A 17,317-nucleotide genomic window follows, 5' to 3' on the forward strand; every position below is an offset into this window, starting at 1 on the left:
CGCTCCCTCAGTAATGCCCCTCCCACATGGTGTTGTTCCCTCCCCCCCCCCCCCCACACGGTGCGGAGCTCCCTCACCCCCCCCCCCCCACAGTGTGGAGCTCCCTCAGTAATGCCCCTCCCACACGGTGTGGAGATCCCTCACCCCCGCCCCCCCAGTGTGGAGCTCCCTCAGTAATGCCCCTCCCACATGGTGTTGTTCCCTCAGTAATGCCCCCCCCACACGGTGCGGAGCTCCCTCACCCCCCCCCCCACAGTGTGGAGCTCCCTCAGTAATGACCACCCTCCCCCACAGTGCGGCACTCCCTCTCCCCCTCCCACAGTGTAGCATTGTCTAATTTAAGTGTGAGCCATGATAAGTCGCTCACATCTCACGTTTGGGTATATTTACTTAATATTAAAAAAACAAGGACTTTCCGCAAACAAGGAGCAGCTGAAAAATCAGAGCCAATTTGTTATTCTGCCAATCTCAAAAAATAAAATTGAAGTAGAATATGCTGGAGAAAACACTCTGATTTATTGTCTAAATTCTAGTCTTTGGCAAAAACAGAAAATGCTGGAAACACTCTGCAGGTCAGGCAGCATCTGTGGAGAGAGAACCATGTGGGTCTCTGCTACTGACGCTTGCTTCTCCCTCTCCCCCAATACTGATGAGTCATCAACTATTTCTCTCTCCACGGATGCTGAGTGAGTGAGTGTGTCCACATTTTATGCTTTGATTTCAGACTTCCAGCATCTGCAGGTTTTTATTAGTTGGTCCGCGGGGCAGTTACATGATCTACCTCAGCAAAGCAGAGCCAGGAACTCCCACCACTGGCATTGTCAGTAATGTCAAACTTCATGCCAGCATCAGGCAACGTCACAAAGAAATGGGATCAATCCGTGCAGTGGAGGACATAGTTAGTATCTGCCAATGGCCCGTTGGGACATAGAGAACTGCAGACGCTGGAATCTACATCAAAATACAAAGTGCTGGAGGAACTCAGCGGGTCAGGCAGCATCTGTGGAGGGAATGGACAGACAAGGTTTCGGATCGGGACCCTTCTTCAGACTGATGGAGTTGGGGGGGGGGGGGGAAGCTGGACAAGAGGTGGGGGCTGGACAAAGCCTGGCAAGTGATAGGTGGATACAGGTGAGGGGGAAGGGGGGGGGGTGATTGTAAGATGGGTGGAATAAGTGACAATGACTAAAGGTGACAAGGAGACAAAAGGGTGTGAGATACAGAGAGGAGGAGAGCAAGGTTAAGCCGGTGAGAGGGATATGGTGGAAGGGAAGGGAGCTCAGACGGAAGCCATTGTCACTTACTCCATCCAGCCCCCTCAGAGGTATCCAGGCTTTGCCCCACCCCTCTTTATCCAGCTTTCTCCCCCCCCCCGGTCTGCAGAGGGGTCCTGATCCTGAAATGTCGCCTGTCCATTCCCTCCACAGATGCTGCCTGGCCAGCTGTGTTCCTCCAGCACCGTATGCTTGCTCAGGCTACAGTGACACAGCAGAGTACCTTGTACACGATTCGTACACAAGAGGCCGAGAGTGAAGGAACCAAGTGGCAGTGGCAGTGGCAGCCCACAGGTCAATGTTCACACCCTTGTCACAGTCACCATTGTCCATGATGGTATTCCACACAGCCAGGGCTCCCGCTCCCTCTAGCTCAGTAGCTCTGGCTGCAGGCCGATCCGCTGCAGCGTCTCGTCAGGCATGCAGAACACCGGGCTGACCGCCTTCACCTGCCGGTCCCCCATCAGAGAGAGTCCCGCCACACCAAACAATGTGTGGAATGGATCAACCTGCGCACAGAGAAACCTTCAGTTAGCAAACTAGGTCAGACATGTAGATCGGCCGCCTTCAATGGCTTCTTTATTGGATCAACTAGCGCGACTGTTAAGAAACATTTGGACAGGTACATGGATAGGACAGGGTGAGAAGGGCCAAATTGCAGACAAGTGGGACTAGTGTACATGGGACATGTTGGTCGGTGTGGGCAAGTTGGGTGAAAGGGCCTGTTTCCGCACCGTAAGACTATCACCTGGACCAAGGTACAGTGAAATACTTATTGTATACCATTATTTAAGAGACATTTGGACAGGTAAACGGATAGGACAGGTTTAGATGATATGGGCCAAATGCAGACAGGTGGGACTAGTGTAGATGGTGCATGTTGGTTGGCATGGGCTAGTTGGGCTGAAGGGCCAGTTTCCATGCTGTATCATTCTATACGGGTCTGCTAGACTTGTATCTCTCCTTGTAAATGAACAAGTTCGAGCCAGCACCGCCATTCAATGTGATCATGGCTGATCGTCCCCTATCAATAACCCGTGCCTGCCTTCTCCCCATATCCCTTGACTCCACTAGCCCCGAGAGCTCTATCTAACTCTCTCTTAAATCCATCCAGTGATTTGGCCTCCACTGCCCTCTGTGGCAGGGAATTCCATAAATTCACAACTCTCTGGGTGAAAAAGTGTTTTCTCACCTCAGTCTTAAATGACCTCCCCTTTATTCTAAGACTGTGGCCCCTGGTTCTGGACTCACCCAACATTGGGAACATTTTTCCTGCATCTAGCTTGTCCAGTCCTTTTATATCCCTGTGGCCACGTGTGAAATGTGTAATTTAAAAGCTGTGTAACCCTTTTTATATTTATTCTCAAGTTCGAGTGAGTTTATTGTCATGTGTCCCTGTATAGGACAATGAAATTCTTGCTTTGCTTAAGCACACAGAAAATAGTAGGCATTTACTACAAAACAGATAAGTGTGTCCATATTCCATAATATAAATATATACACACATGAATAAATAAAACTGATAAAGTGCAAATAACAGAAAATGGGTATTAATGTTCAGAGTTTTGTCCGAGCCAGGTTTAATAGCCTGATGGCTGTGGGGAAGTAGCTATTCCTGAACCTGGACGTTGTAGTCTTCAGGCTCCTGTACCTTCTACCTGAAGGTAGCAGGGAGATGAGTGTGTGGCCAGGATGGTGTGGGTCTTTGATGATACTGCCAGCCTTTTTGAGGCAGCGACTGCGATAAATCCCCTCGATGGAAGGAAGGTCAGAGCCGATGATGGACTGGGCAGTGTTTACTATTCTTTCTTTTTAATTGTTATATGTTGTGTTTTTATATAATAAAAATTATAAATAATTTCTTCTTGTTTTTTCCAAATTTTTAAAGTATTAAATTTTGGTTGATTTTGTTCACAAATTAGCACAAAAGGACCATAGGTCGGTCCGTTTTTAATGCTGTGGTATTTTGTTATAGTTTAATAACTTTCAAATTTGGACCCTTATATAGAACTTTTTGTTTAAAAATAAATCAATATATATATATTGAAGGTCTCGACCCGAAACGTCACCTATTCCTTCGCTCCATTGTAACTCACCCGCTGAGTTTCTCCAGCATTTTTGTTTACCTTCAATATATATTGAAACATAATACTTTGTAACACCCATAATAAACAATTTAAAAAAAAATATTTAAAAAATAAATAAATATATATATATATATATTTTTTTTTTTTAATTGTTTATTATGGGTTTTACAAAGTATTATGTTTACATTTCTGTTATACTGAGGGAAGAAGAACTTTATTGTTCCATTTTGGGACATATGACGATCGGACAGTTGAAAATTCTAACCACCATTCGTGTTCGCTACTGCCCACCAGCTCCCCAACTTCCTGTCGCCATCTCTTCCCTGGTTACTTACTACATCGCCAGGCCGGTCGGCAAAGCCGCCAGTCTCCTCGTCCTGGCAAGCCAGGATGAAAGTGGACAACTTCTCCTTGTCGATCCAGTGCAACCGTCCGATGATCTTCAGGGAAGCTAAGACCCACCAGGAGTAACAGACGTCAGGCAGCTGAGGAGGCAACGTGGAGATCCGTCAACAGTCTTACAGAACCCGCAACTAGGAAGCATGTTACAAGACAGTGGCGCAGCGGGTAGAGCCGCTGCCTCACAGCGCCAGGGACCCAGGTTCGATCCTGACCTCGGGTGCTGCCTGTACAGAGTTGGTACATTCTCCCTTTGACCACGTGTTTACTCCAGTGACCTTCCACACTCCACAGATGTACAGGTTTGTAGGTTAATTGGCTGCTGTAAATAGCCCCTAGTGTGTAGGGGGTGGATGAGAAAGTGGAATAATATAGAACTGGTGTGAACAGGTGATCGATGGTCAGTGTGGACTCGGTGGGATGAAGGGCCTGTTTACACGCTGTATCACTAAATTAAACGAAACTGCCCCAAGTGTATTGTACTGTTGTCACTAGTGTAGTGCGTTGTACATACGTTCGTTCAATAGCATTCAACACTAGTGCACTGCAGTATCCTAATGGGCCTGTCCCACTTACGCAACTTTTTCGGCGACTGCCGGCACCCGTCATAAGTTGTTGAAGGCCGCCGAAATTTTTCAACATGTTAAAAATCAAGCGGTGACCAGAACAAGGTACGACTCTTTGGGCGACTACTCAGGAGCACAGGATTCATCCCGCAACATGTCGCCAGGGTGTCACCTGTAGGTCGTGAGTCGTCTCCTCAGTCGCCCAAAGAGTCGTAGCGTCTTACTGGTCCCGGCTGGATAGTCGGACAGGCCCATTAATTGTCCTTAGTGGATGAGAAAGTGGGATACTTTCTAGAACATAGAACTAGTGTGCGGGGATCGCTGGTCGGTGCGGACTCGGTGGTCAGAAGGGTGTGCTTCCATGTTGTATCTCTATACTAATCCATAGGGAAACAAAGTGAAGAGAGCAGGTGTGACAGCGGGGAGGAGTAGGTACCTTCTCTGGGCGCCCGTTGAGGCCTCCGGATGGTAGCTGGCGCTCACAGAGCCACCAGCCCAGCAGGTCAGCGTTGATGTGGTGTAACTGGCCTGTTATAGCAAGAAACCCCGTGCAGCAGTAGATCTGGACAGGACAGCAAAGCACAGCGCTCGTTAAACAATTCGTACCACAGAGAGACCCACCGTTAAACACACAGACAATATACACCACACATACTCCACACACTCAGTCCCACTCACAATGGGATCAGCCCTTCATGTGCCAATTATATACACGTACACGCACATATACACGCACACACTAAATACATCTCGACGCAAAAACAGCTTCTACCCACGAGTGGTAGCTGTACTTAACAGCGGCGCTACTCCACCACATTCTGTCTCAGCCAAATACTTTACATATCTACATGTACAATATAGTGCAAAGCTGCCGCTTATTACTATTGCTATTTGTTTTTACATTTTAAATTATGTTTGTTTTTAATGTCTGATGTATATTGTGTTTTACCACGTGCGAGCAGAGCACCAAGTCAAATTCCTTGTATGTGTACATACTTGGCCAATAAACTGATTCTGATCTGTATATACAGAGAGAGAGTGACAGACACAGAGAGTGACAGACAGAGACAGAGTGAGACAGAGACAGGCAGAGAGTGAGACACAGAGAGAGTGACAGACAGAGTGACAGACACAGAGAGTGACAGACACAGACAGAGTGACAGACACAGACAGAGTGACAGACAGAGTGACAGACACAGACAGAGTGACAGACACAGAGAGTGACAGACACAGACAGAGTGACAGACACAGACAGAGTGACAGACACAGACAGAGTGACAGACACAGAGAGTGACAGACACAGACAGAGTGACAGACAGAGTGACAGACACAGACAGTGACAGACACAGAGAGTGACAGACACAGACAGAGTGACAGACACAGACAGAGTGACAGACAGAGTGACAGACACAGACAGAGTGACAGACACAGACAGAGTGACAGACAGAGTGACAGACACAGACAGTGACAGACACAGAGAGTGACAGACACAGACAGAGTGACAGACACAGACAGAGTGACAGACAGAGTGACAGACACAGACAGAGTGACAGACACAGAGAGTGACAGACACAGACAGAGTGACAGACACAGAGAGTGACAGACAGAGTGACAGACACAGACAGAGTGACAGACACAGAGAGTGACAGACACAGAGAGTGACAGACACAGACAGTGACAGACACAGACAGAGAGAGTGACAGACAGACAGACAGAGAGAGTGACAGACAGACAGACAGAGAGAGTGACAGATACACAGACAGAATGACAGACAGACAGAGAGAGTGACAGGTACAGACAGAGAGTGAGAGAGAGAGAGAGTGAGAGTGAGAGTGAGAGTGAGAGTGAGAGTGAGAGTGAGAGTGAGAGTGAGAGTGAGAGTGAGAGTGAGAGTGAGAGTGAGAGTGAGAGTGAGAGTGAGAGAGAGAGAGAGAGAGAGAGAGAGAGAGAGAGAGAGAGAGAGAGAGAGAGAGAGAGAGAGAGAGAGAGAGAGACAGACACAGTGAGAAACAGAGACAGACAGATAATCACGCTAGTTCTGATTAGTCCTAATTCAAGGCAATTAATTTTTACTTTTTTTTAAACTGCTTGGGCTTTGTTTCTGAATTCTGATAACTTTAATATATAGAATCATGAGAGGAATAGATCGGGTAGACGCACAGAGTCTCTTGCCCAGAGTAGGGAAATCGAGAACCAGAGGACATAAGTTTAAGGTGAGAGGGAAAAGATTGAATAGGAATCTGAGCGGTAACGTTTCCCCACAGAGGGTGGTGGGTGTATGGAACGAACTGCCAGAGGAGGTAGTTGAGGCTGGGACTCAAAGGGTTCAACGGTCAGTTTATTGTCACGTGTACCGTGAAACTCGATTACCAACAGTCATACTAAAAAAGCAACAAGACACACAACTACATAAAAGTTAATATAAACATCCACCACAGTGGATTCCCCACATTCCTCACTGTGATGGAAGGCAACAAAGTCCAATCTTCTTCCCTCTTTATGGCAATGTTTAAGAAACACTTAGAGAGTTACATGGATAGGACAGGTTTGGAGGGATATGGCCCAGAGATCGCTGTCTCGGGAGAGGCTGAGTCGGGAAGTTCCAATGACACAGAGGCTCGACCAACCCCGACCCGGGGTCCGATCGCCGGCGCAGGGGGAGCTGACATCCCCCCGTTGCAGGAGACGACCGTGGGAGGACAAAGAAGGGAAGAGATTGAACTTTTTGTCGCCTTCCATCACAGTGAGGAATGTGGAGGAGTCACTGTGGTGGATGTTTATGTTAAAATGTATTTTGTGTATTCTGTTGCTTTTTATTTGTATGACTGTACGGCAAATCAAATTCCTCGTAAGTTGCGAAACATACTTGGCTAATAAAGTATTATTATGATTGTGAAACAGGCAGGTAGGACCAGCGTAGATGAGACGTATTGATTGGTGTGGGCAAGTTGGGCCAACACTGTACGACTATGTGACTCAGGCTGAAGTAATGCACTTTAGAGGACGAAAGTCTACACACAAGCAACATGTGATAGGTGGAACATGATGAAAGAGGAATGATGGGCAGGTGGAATCAGATAGGAAAGGAAGAGTTTCCCGCCTTTTAGTTTATTATTGTCACATGTGCAGTGGTGCCGTGAAAAGCTTTTTGTTGCGGTCAGCGAAAATACTGTGCATGATTACAATCGAGCCGTCCACAGTGTACAGATACAGGAGAAAGGGAATTAGTGCAAGATATATAGTTCAAAGGTCTCCAATGGGAGGTCAGCACCACTCTAGAGTTGGTGATAGGATGGTTCAGTCGCCTGATAACAGCTGTCCCTAAATCTGGAGGTGTGCGTTCGTTTTCACACTTCTGTACCTCTTGCCCGATGGGAGAGGGGAGAAGAGGGAGTGACCGGGGTGAGACTGGTCCTTGGTTATGCTGCTGGCCTTGCCGAGGCAGCGTGAGGTGTAGATGATGGGAATGTGGAGAGAGGGGAGAAGAGGGAGTGACCGAGGTGAGACTGGTCCTTGATGATGCTGCTGGCCTTGCCGAGGCAGCAAGGCAAGGGAGATGGAGTCCAGGTTTGTGGGTGGTGGGAGGGGAGATTAAACCAGGTGGGGGGGGGGGGGGGAGAATAGATGAGTCCATGTAAATGAGACGGTAACAACATGCCAGCCCTTTATGTTCAACACTTAAAAAAAACAAGGAATTAATATTGCAGGATAAAGTTTCAATTATTAAAAGCTATTTCCTTTTAAAAGCAAACGGCAACTTGCCTGGCCTGCGTGAGATTCAGATCCTGGCCTGCATCCAAATCCTCCATCAAAGTTCATGCAGGATATAATAAATTCTGCTGCTGATTCTAGATTAACGGCATCAAGTCTTCCCTGGAAAGCAACCAAACACTAGTATTATATATAGCCCTTCTCCACATAGAGCAATGAAGGCTCCAGAAAAAAACATTCATTAAGAAGTCCTTTAGGTTTACATTTAGTATTGGATGGCAGGACTGTCATATGTTGATAGAATGGAGCGGCTGGGCTTGTATACTCTGCAATTTACAAGGATGAGAGGGTATTAGCCATGATTACATTGAATGGCGGTGCTGGCTCGAAGGGCCGAATGGCCTACTCCTGCACCTATTGTCTATTGTCTTATTGAAACATATAAGATTATTCAGGAGTTGGACACACGAGAGGTAGGAAACATGTTCCCGATGTTGGGGGAGTCCAGAACCAGGGGCCACAGTTTAAGAATAAGGGATAGACCATTTAGAACGGAGACGAGGAAACACTTTTTCACACAGAAAGTTGTTAATCTGTGGAATTCTCTGCCTCAGAAGGCAGTGGAGGCCGGTTATCTGGATGCTTTCAAGAGAGATTTAGATATGAAACAACAGATAATAAACAATAGACAATAGGTGCAGGAGTAGGCCATTCGGCCTTCGAGCCAGCACCGCCATTCAATGTGATCGTGGCTGATCATCCCCAATCAGTACCCCGTTCCTGCCTTCTCCCCATATCCCCTGACTCCACTATCTTTAAGAGCCCTATCTAGCTCTCTCTTGAAAGCATCCAGAGAGCCTGCCTCCACCGCCCTCTGAGGCAGAGAATTCCACAGACTCACAACTCTCCGTGTGAAAAAGTGTTTCCTCGTCTCTGTTCTAAATGGCTTACCCCTTATTCTTAAACTGTGGCCCCTGGTTCTGGACTCCCCCAACATCGGGAACATTTATTATAACATTTAACAGACATTTGGACAGGTATGTAGATAGGAAAGGATTTGAGGGATATGGGCCAAACACAGGCAGGTGGGACTTGTGTAGATGGGTCAGCATGGACGGGTTGGTCCGAAGGGCCTGTTTCCACTGTGTGACTCTATGACTGTGAGACCACGCAGCGAGTCAGCAGGCTCCAGCCCGATCCTTGCAACCAGCTCCTGCTGAAGAGTCGGTGATCTAAGATGTTGATCACTTCTTTCTCCCCAGATGCTACCCGACCTGCTGTGTTTTATGCTTGCCTTACATGGGTTTTACACACAACAGCTGCAGATTTAGCCGTCTCTTCCAGCCGGTACTGTATCGTACAGCACCACTTGGTGCCAAATAATCTGCACCCACACCGACGTTGGGAGGCAGTGTTAGCTGTGAGGAGGATGCTAGGAGGCTGCAAGGTGACTTGGATAGGCTGGGTGAGTGGGCAAATGCATGGCAGATGCAGTATAATGTGGATAAATGTGAGGTGGCAAAAACAGGAAAGTAGACTATTATCTGAATGGTGGCCGATTAGGAAAGGGGGAGATGCAACGAGACCCGGGTGTCATGGTACACCAGTTATTGAAAGTAGGCATGCAGGTGCAACAGGCAGTGAAGAAAGCGAATGGTATGTTAGCATTCATAGCAAAATGATTTGAGTATAGGAGCAGGGAGGTTCTACTGCAGTTGTACAGGGTCTTGGTGAGACCACACCTGGAGTATTGCGTACAGTTTTGGTCTCCAAATCTGAGGAAAGACATTCTTGCCATAGAGGGAGTACAGAGAAGGTTCACCAGACTGATTCCTGGGATGTCAGGACTTTCATATGAAGAAAGACTGGATAGACTTGGCTTGTACTCGCTAGAATTTAGAAGATTGAGGGGGGATCTTATAGAAACTTACAAAATTCTTAAGGGGTTGGACAGGCTAGATGCAGGAAGATTGTTCCCGATGTTGGGGAAGTCCAGGACAAGGGGTCACAGTTTAAGGATAAAGGGGAAATCCTTTAGGACCGAGATGAGAAAAACATTTTTCACACAGAGAGTGGTGAATCTCTGGAACTCTCTGCCACAGAAGGTAGTTGAGGCCAGTTCATTGGCTATATTTAAGAGGGAGTTAGATGTGGCCCTTGTGGCTAAGGGGATCAGGGGGTATGGAGAGAAGGCAGGTACGGGATACTGAGTTGGATGATCAGCCATGATCATATTGAATGGCGGTGCAGGCTCGAAGGGCCGAATGGCCTACTCCTGCACCTATTTTCTATGTTTCTATGTTCCCTTGCGACTGGACATCCAGTTTCCGGAACATTGATTTTGCACCTTCTCCTTGGCGTAACATCTCCTCACATCCAAGAAGATCGGCTCTTTGTGTGTCTCACTACACTCTCTCTTTACAATCAATATTCCCTCCCGTCCAATACTGGCCCTGCAACACACTGATAAACCTCCAGGCATTTGGGTCCTTGTTAACACTTATAATCATAGACGGGGCGGTATTTGTAATTAAGTTCGTTAGAAATCAAGCAAGATGAGAGGCATGCAGGTACTGGTCTGGATTCCTGCTAAATTTGCAGCTGGTGAGTGTAAAACGTGGAAAGCAAGCAAAAATGAAACAAGAAGACAGACACAAAAAGCTGGAGTAACTCAGCGGGTCAGGCAGCATCTGTGGAGAATATGGATAGGTGACGTTTCACAGAGTGCTGGAGTAACTCAGCGGGTCAGGCAGCATCTGTGGAGAACATGGATAGGTGACGTTTTGGGTTGCGATCCTACTTCAAAGTCAGGGGCGAGGGAAAGTAGAGGTATGAAAAGGTACAAAGAACAAAAGAATGAAAGGTATTAAAAGAACAAATCAAGGCCAGCAAAGATGATCTAGGGAAGGTGGTCCATTGTCAGCTGTGGGAGAGGTGATAAGGAGGGGGTATGAACAGGGACTTGAGTAGATGATGTTCTTACCAGAAGAGCCAACGTTGCCACAGCACAGAAGGAGAACCTAGTGTCTATTTCACCTGGAAGGAGAAGAGAGTTTTCAGTGGCATAATATCACGTCCTTGAACACAGAGCAGCAAAACAAACCCGTGCCCATGCTCAACTCTTGCATCAGACATCCACTCTGCCTTCACAGGAGGTAAATATGCATGGTGCTGACACAGCCTTGTGTTTCAGTAATGGCGTACCTGCATCATTACTGACTGAAGACCAAGACACTGCAGACAAGAAGGTGAATCAAGATCAATGGTTTCAAAGATAAACACAATTTGCAGGAGGAACTCAGCAGGTTACTCCAGTGGTGAAAAGGAACGGGTCACGTTTCGGGTTGAGACACTTCTTCAGACCTGAAATGTCAGCCATAGTTTTTCTCCAGAGATGGTGCCGGAGTTCCTGCAGCTTTTTGTGCCTATCGTCAATGTTGGTGGGTGGGCCGGCAACTGTAGGTGGTGTGTGTGGGGCTGCCGTGTCACAGTTATGATGCTGGACCATTATATCAGAGGCCAGAATTAGTGGAGACGAGGTTAGAACTCAATCTCAACATGGCAGCTGCACGACTGACATTGCGTAGCTAAGTCTGTCTCAGCTTCACAGTCAAACTAGCAAACCCTCTTTGGCAGTGAAACCAATGGCAGCAAGTCTCCGATCCATTGCAGTAAGTGGATCTTCACACAATATCTTTACTCTTGGCTACAAACTTAAATAATCAATGATACAAAAAGTTGGCACGGAGATACTTAACAGACTCTGAGGCTCTGGGGACTGTTTCGCTCCTTATTAAAAGGTGCCTGCTAACCCTTAGGAAAGTGGCCAAACAGCATGTTTAGTTTAGTTTAGAGATACAGCATGGAAACAGGCCCTTCGGCCCACCAAGTCAATGCCGACCAGCGATCAACCGCACACCAGCTCACTACACGCTAGGGACAATTTACAGAAGCCAATTAACCTTAAAAACCTGCATGTCTTTGGGATGTGGGAGGAAACCGGAGCACCCGGGTTAAAACCCATGCATTCACAGCGAGAACGTACACACTCCATAAAGACACACAGCACCCATAGTCAGGGTTGAACCCGGGTCTGGAGTGTTATAAGGCAGCAACCACTGTGCCGTCTCAATCTACCCCCAGATAGACAGCCCGCCTGGAACTCCATGTACTGACTGGTAGAGCAGGTTACTGAATGGTCCAGACAAAACTAGTGATGTTGGACCATCATTGCCACATGTGGGCATTAGATTCTGCAGGTGACAGCTTCATTACGTTGATGAACAGCAATGTAGGCATAGCCCCAAAACAAGCAGAGCTTCAAACACGAGAGAGACAGGAGCAACTTACCCCACTTGTCACCAGCAAAGGAACCATCTTCTTGTTGGAGGCCTTTAACATATTCAACAACTTTATCAACATCAATAACATGGAGACTATCATAGAGAGAAAGGATCTGGGTAAAAAACACATCAGTGATAGATGATAGAATGCAGCAGCCAACCCACCAGTGTCTGCACCAGTTCCATGCAGCAGTGACCCAGCTGCTCCCTGTCCACAGCCTGCTGGCCCTGTCCCCACAGCCTGCTGGCCCTGTCCCCACAGCCTGCTGGCCCTGTCCCCACAGCCTGCTGGCCCTGTCCCCACAGCCTGCTGGTCCTGTCCCCACAGCCTGCTGGTCCTGTCCCCACAGCCTGCTGGTCCTGTCCCCACAGCCTGCTGACCCTGTCCCCACAGCCTGCTGGTCCTGTCCCCACAGCCTGCTGGTCCTGTCCCCACAGCCTGCTGACCCTGTCCCCACAGCCTGCTGACCCTGTCCCCACAGCCTGCTGGTCCTGTCCCCACAGCCTGCTGGTCCTGTCCCCACAGCCTGCTGACCCTGTCCCCACAGCCTGCTGGTCCTGTCCCCACAGCCTGCTGACCCTGTCCCCACAGCCTGCTGGTCCTGTCCCCACAGCCTGCTGGTCCTGTCCCCACAGCCTGCTGGTCCTGTCCCCACAGCCTGCTGACCCTGTCCCCACAGCCTGCTAGTCCTGTCCCCACAGCCTGCTGACCCTGTCCCCACAGCCTGCTGGTCCTGTCCCCACAGCCTGCTGACCCTGTCCCCACAGCCTGCTGGTCCTGTCCCCACAGCCTGCTGACCCTGTCTCCACAGCCTGCTGGTCCTGTCCCCACAGCCTGCTGACCCTGTCTCCACAGCCTGCTGACCCTGTCCCCACAGCCTGCTGGTCCTGTCCCCACAGCCTGCTGGTCCTGTCCCCACAGCCTGCTGACCCTGTCCCCACAGCCTGCTGACCCTGTCTCCACAGCCTGCTGGTCCTGTCCCCACAGCCTGCTGGCCCTGTCTCCACAGCCTGCTGACCCTGTCTCCACAGCCTGCTGGCCCTGTCCCCACAGCCTGCTGGTCCTGTCTCCACAGCCTGCTGGTCCTGTCCCCACAGCCTGCTGGCCCTGTCTCCACAGCCTGCTGGTCCTGTCCCCACAGCCTGCTGGTCCTGTCCCCACAGCCTGCTGGCCCTGTCCCCACAGCCTGCTGGCCCTGTCCCCACAGCCTGCTGGCCCTGTCCCCACAGCCTGCTGGCCCTGTCCCCAGTCTAACCCTGTCCCCACAGCCTGCTGGCCCTGTCCCCACAGCCTGCTGCAGAGATAGGGTTATCTATCTCCACAGCCTGCAAACACTCTGCTACCACATTCACATTGATTTCTCTTTGAACTCTGCAATAAATCTGCCTCCACCACACACCCCCAGCTTTGAAGAGTTCCAGGTTTTCTCTGGCGCATCAGAGGTTAAGGGAGAACGACTAGAAGTATATTAAATGATGAGGTGTTTATAGGGTAGACAGGCAGGACCCCTTTACTCCAGATTGGACATGTCAAATACCGGAGGGCATGGCTTTATGGTCACAAATGGAAAGATGGGTGGGTAGGTTTTAGTGGTGGGTGCCTGCAACACGCTGCCAGGGATGGTGGTGAATGCAGATACAAATGTGACGTGTAAGAGGCTTTTAGTTAGGCAGATGGATATGTGTAGGGATATGGATCACGTGCAGGCAGGCAAGATTAGTTTATCATCTTTGCAACAGATGTTATGTTCCATACCTTGTCCCTCTGATTGATCAAGCCCAGATGTGTATAGTGTATTGGCCACTGTCACAATGCCTTCCACCTTTCAATGATTTGTGTGTGACTGGCCCCATCTCTCCTCTTGCTCGTTACATCACTACAAAAAGCATGTGTAACAAAGAGCTGCAGATGCTGGTTTAAGGTTTCCGGAAGTGGCGGCGCTGTGATACGGCTGCGGCTCGCCTGCAGTCTGTCTGTGTTTACTTTTTTGTGTTGTTTTTTTTTGTCTAGTTTAGTAATTTTTTTGGTTATTAGGTGGTGTTGTGTGTGTGGGAGGAGGGTGAAACAGGGCTTTCTGTCTCTCCCTTCGGGGGAATGCGACTTTTTGTCGTATCCCCCTTCTCTTCCCCCGTCTGCGCTGAGCCCTAATGGCGGAGCTGGCGGCCTCCAACCTGCGACCGACCTCAAGGGTCCGGAGGTAGAGCTGTGGCGACGTCCGGGTAGCGGCACGACTCGGCGCTCCGGTGAGGGCGGACGGCGCGGGGCTGAGACACTCCCGTGCGGGCGGCACGGCTACTGGCTGGAAGGCGCTCCCGTGTGGGCAGCCCAGTGCGGGGCTGAGACGCTGCCGTGTGGGTGGCCTGGCTACTGGCTGGAAGGCGCTCCGATGAGGGCGGACCGGCTCCCGGCTAGAAGGCGCTCCCGTGGGGGCAGCCCGGTGCGGGGCTGAGACGCTGCCGTGTGGGCGGCCCAGTGCGGGGCGGAGACGGTGCTCCGGCGGCTGAGGCGACGTTCTGGCGGCAGTGACCTGGATCCGGGGCTCGGCCGCGGGCCAGTGGATGACAATGTCGGGAGCTCGCAGGTCACAGGCTGGTGCCTGTTTTCCGGAGCTCCTGTTGCAACAGCTGCGTCCGCTGGACTGGAGGGCGGCAGCTTCGACCACCCCCGGGCCGCGGAGCTTGAACCGCGGGACTGATACCATCGCCCGGTGGGGTATCGCCTCGGCACAGAGGGAGAAGAGGAGGGAAGAGACAGTAACTCTAAGACTTTTGCCTCCATCACAGTGAGGAGGTGCTTGGTGAACTCACTGTGGTGGATGTTAATTTGTGTTTATTGTGTGTTGTTACTATTATATGTACGGCTGCAGGCAACAACATTTCGTTCAGACCGAAAGGTCTGAATGACAAATAAAGGATTCAATTCAATTCAATTAAATCGAAGATAGACACAAAATGCTGGAGAAACTCAGCGGGACAGGCAGCATCTCTGGGCAACGTTTCGGGTCGAGACCCTTCTTCAGACTGATGTCAGGGGAGGGGGCGGGACAGAGATAGAATGTAGTCATTTAGAACGGAGACGAGGAAACACTTTTTCTCACAGAGAGTGGTGAGTTTGTGGAATTCTCTGCCTCAGAGGGCGGTGGAGGCCGGTTCTCTGGATACTTTCAAGAGAGAGCTAGATAGGGCTCTTAAAAATAGCGGAGTCAGGGGATATGGGGAGAAGGCAGGAACGGGGTACTGATTGGGGATGATCAGCCATGATCACATTGAATGACGGTGCTGGCTCGAAGGGCCGAATAGCCTACTCCTGCACCTATTGTCTATAGTCGGAGACAGTAAGACTGGTGGGAGAACTGAGAAGGGGGAGGGGAGAGAGAGGGAAAGCAAGGGCTATCTGAAGTTAGAGAAGTCAATGTTCATACCGCTGGGGTGTAAGCTATCCAAAGCAATATATGAGGTGCTGTTCCTCCAATTTGTGCTGGGCCTCACTCTGACAATGGAGGAGGCCCAGGACTGAAAGGTCAGATTGGGAATGGGAGGGGGAGTTGAAGTGCTGAGCAACCGGGTGATCAGGTAGGTTTAGACTGTACTAGATACTGTACATCTAGTACAGTAGATGAGGTTGGAGGAGGTGCACATGAACCTTTGCCTCACCTGGAAAGACTGTCAGGGTCCTTGGATGGAGTCGAGGGGGGAGGTAATCATTTAAAAATAAATTGGATAGGTATATGGACGGGAAAGGAATGGAATGTTTTGGCCTGAGTGCAGGTAGATGGGACTAGGGGAAAATAAGTGTTCGGCATGGACTTGAAGGGCCGAGATGGCCTGTTTTCCGTGCTGTAATTGTCATATGGTTCTATGGTAAAGGGGCAAGTGTTGCATCTCCTGCGGTTGCAGGGGAAAGTACCCGGGGAGGGGGTGGTTTGGGTGGGAAGGGACGAGTTGACCAGGGAGTTGCGGAGGGATCGGTCTCTGCGTAAAGCAGAATGGGGTGGAGATGGGAAGATGTGGGTATAGAAACTGAAGGTATAGAAAGCATCGATATCTGCCACTAATCTTCTGTACTACACCCTGTTTGCCTCTCATTTCCTCTTTCACTTCCTCTCTGGACTTTCAATAAACAGCCTGCTTCTCGACATATGGCGATTGCCTCTTCATTGTGACTTATACTTTCCCCCTGGTCACACAGTGAGCTCTGGCATGAAGTAGTCTTTCTTGTACCTGGTCTGTGTGCATGCTCATCTCTGACTCCAGTATCTCTTCTCATGCCACTGATGATGCCTGAACTCTAATAGAGTCCAGACCCATTTCCATGCCCATTCTAATCCTTACACTGGTCTGACTGTTGATCCCACAAGGTGCCCCCCACTTATTTTGGTTCCAAATTCTCAACTCATTCCCCGTAACAATTCCAGTGATGCCTCCTATCTCAACAGGCCACCAACATACCAGTCAAGAGAGTTAGAAACATAGATAGAAACATAAACAATAGGAGCAGGAGGAGGCCATTCGGCCCTTCGAGCCAGCACCGCCATTCATTGTGATCATGGCTGATCGTCCCCAATCAATAACCCGTGCCTGCCTTCTCCCCATATCCCTTGACTCCGCTTGCCCCTAGAGCTCTATCTAACTCTCTCTTAAATCCATCCAGTGACTTGGCCTCCACTGCCCTCTGTGGCAGGGAATTCCACAAATTCACAACTCTCTGGGTGAAAAGAGTTTCCTCACCTCAGTCTTAAATGCCCCCCCCCTTTATTCTAAGACTGTGGCCCCTGGTTCTGGACCCGCCCAACATTGGGAACATTTTTCCTGCATCCAGCTTGTCCAGTCCCTTTATAATTTTATATGTTTCTATAAGTTCTCATGATCACACCAAGAAGATTCTGCCCTCTTTTTACTTTATATTTTTACAATCCTTTTCACAGTGAATGGTAGGA

General features: G+C 49.4%; 1 protein-coding gene across 2 annotated transcripts in view; it reads right to left on the minus strand.

The window, feature by feature from the left end:
• Positions 1 to 496: 496 nt before the first annotated feature.
• Positions 497 to 17,317, minus strand: part of rabggtb (Rab geranylgeranyltransferase subunit beta) — a 33,546-nt gene continuing 16,725 nt past the window's right edge. The window contains exons 4-9 of one of the 2 annotated variants that reach the window (XM_033029104.1): positions 12,388 to 12,493; positions 11,021 to 11,073; positions 8,089 to 8,199; positions 4,763 to 4,888; positions 3,697 to 3,846; positions 497 to 1,783 (exon numbers count right to left, since the gene is read on the minus strand). In XM_033029104.1, the coding sequence (XP_032884995.1) occupies positions 1,643 to 1,783; positions 3,697 to 3,846; positions 4,763 to 4,888; positions 8,089 to 8,199; positions 11,021 to 11,073; positions 12,388 to 12,493 (687 nt within the window). In that variant the 3' untranslated portion in view covers positions 497 to 1,642. The remainder of the gene's footprint in view (positions 1,784 to 3,696; positions 3,847 to 4,762; positions 4,889 to 8,088; positions 8,200 to 11,020; positions 11,074 to 12,387; positions 12,494 to 17,317) is intronic. The other variant, XM_033029103.1, reaches the window with a different exon arrangement.

Source organism: Amblyraja radiata, chromosome 10 (genome assembly GCF_010909765.2).
Source record: "Amblyraja radiata isolate CabotCenter1 chromosome 10, sAmbRad1.1.pri, whole genome shotgun sequence".
Classification (NCBI taxonomy): Eukaryota; Metazoa; Chordata; class Chondrichthyes; order Rajiformes; family Rajidae; genus Amblyraja; species Amblyraja radiata.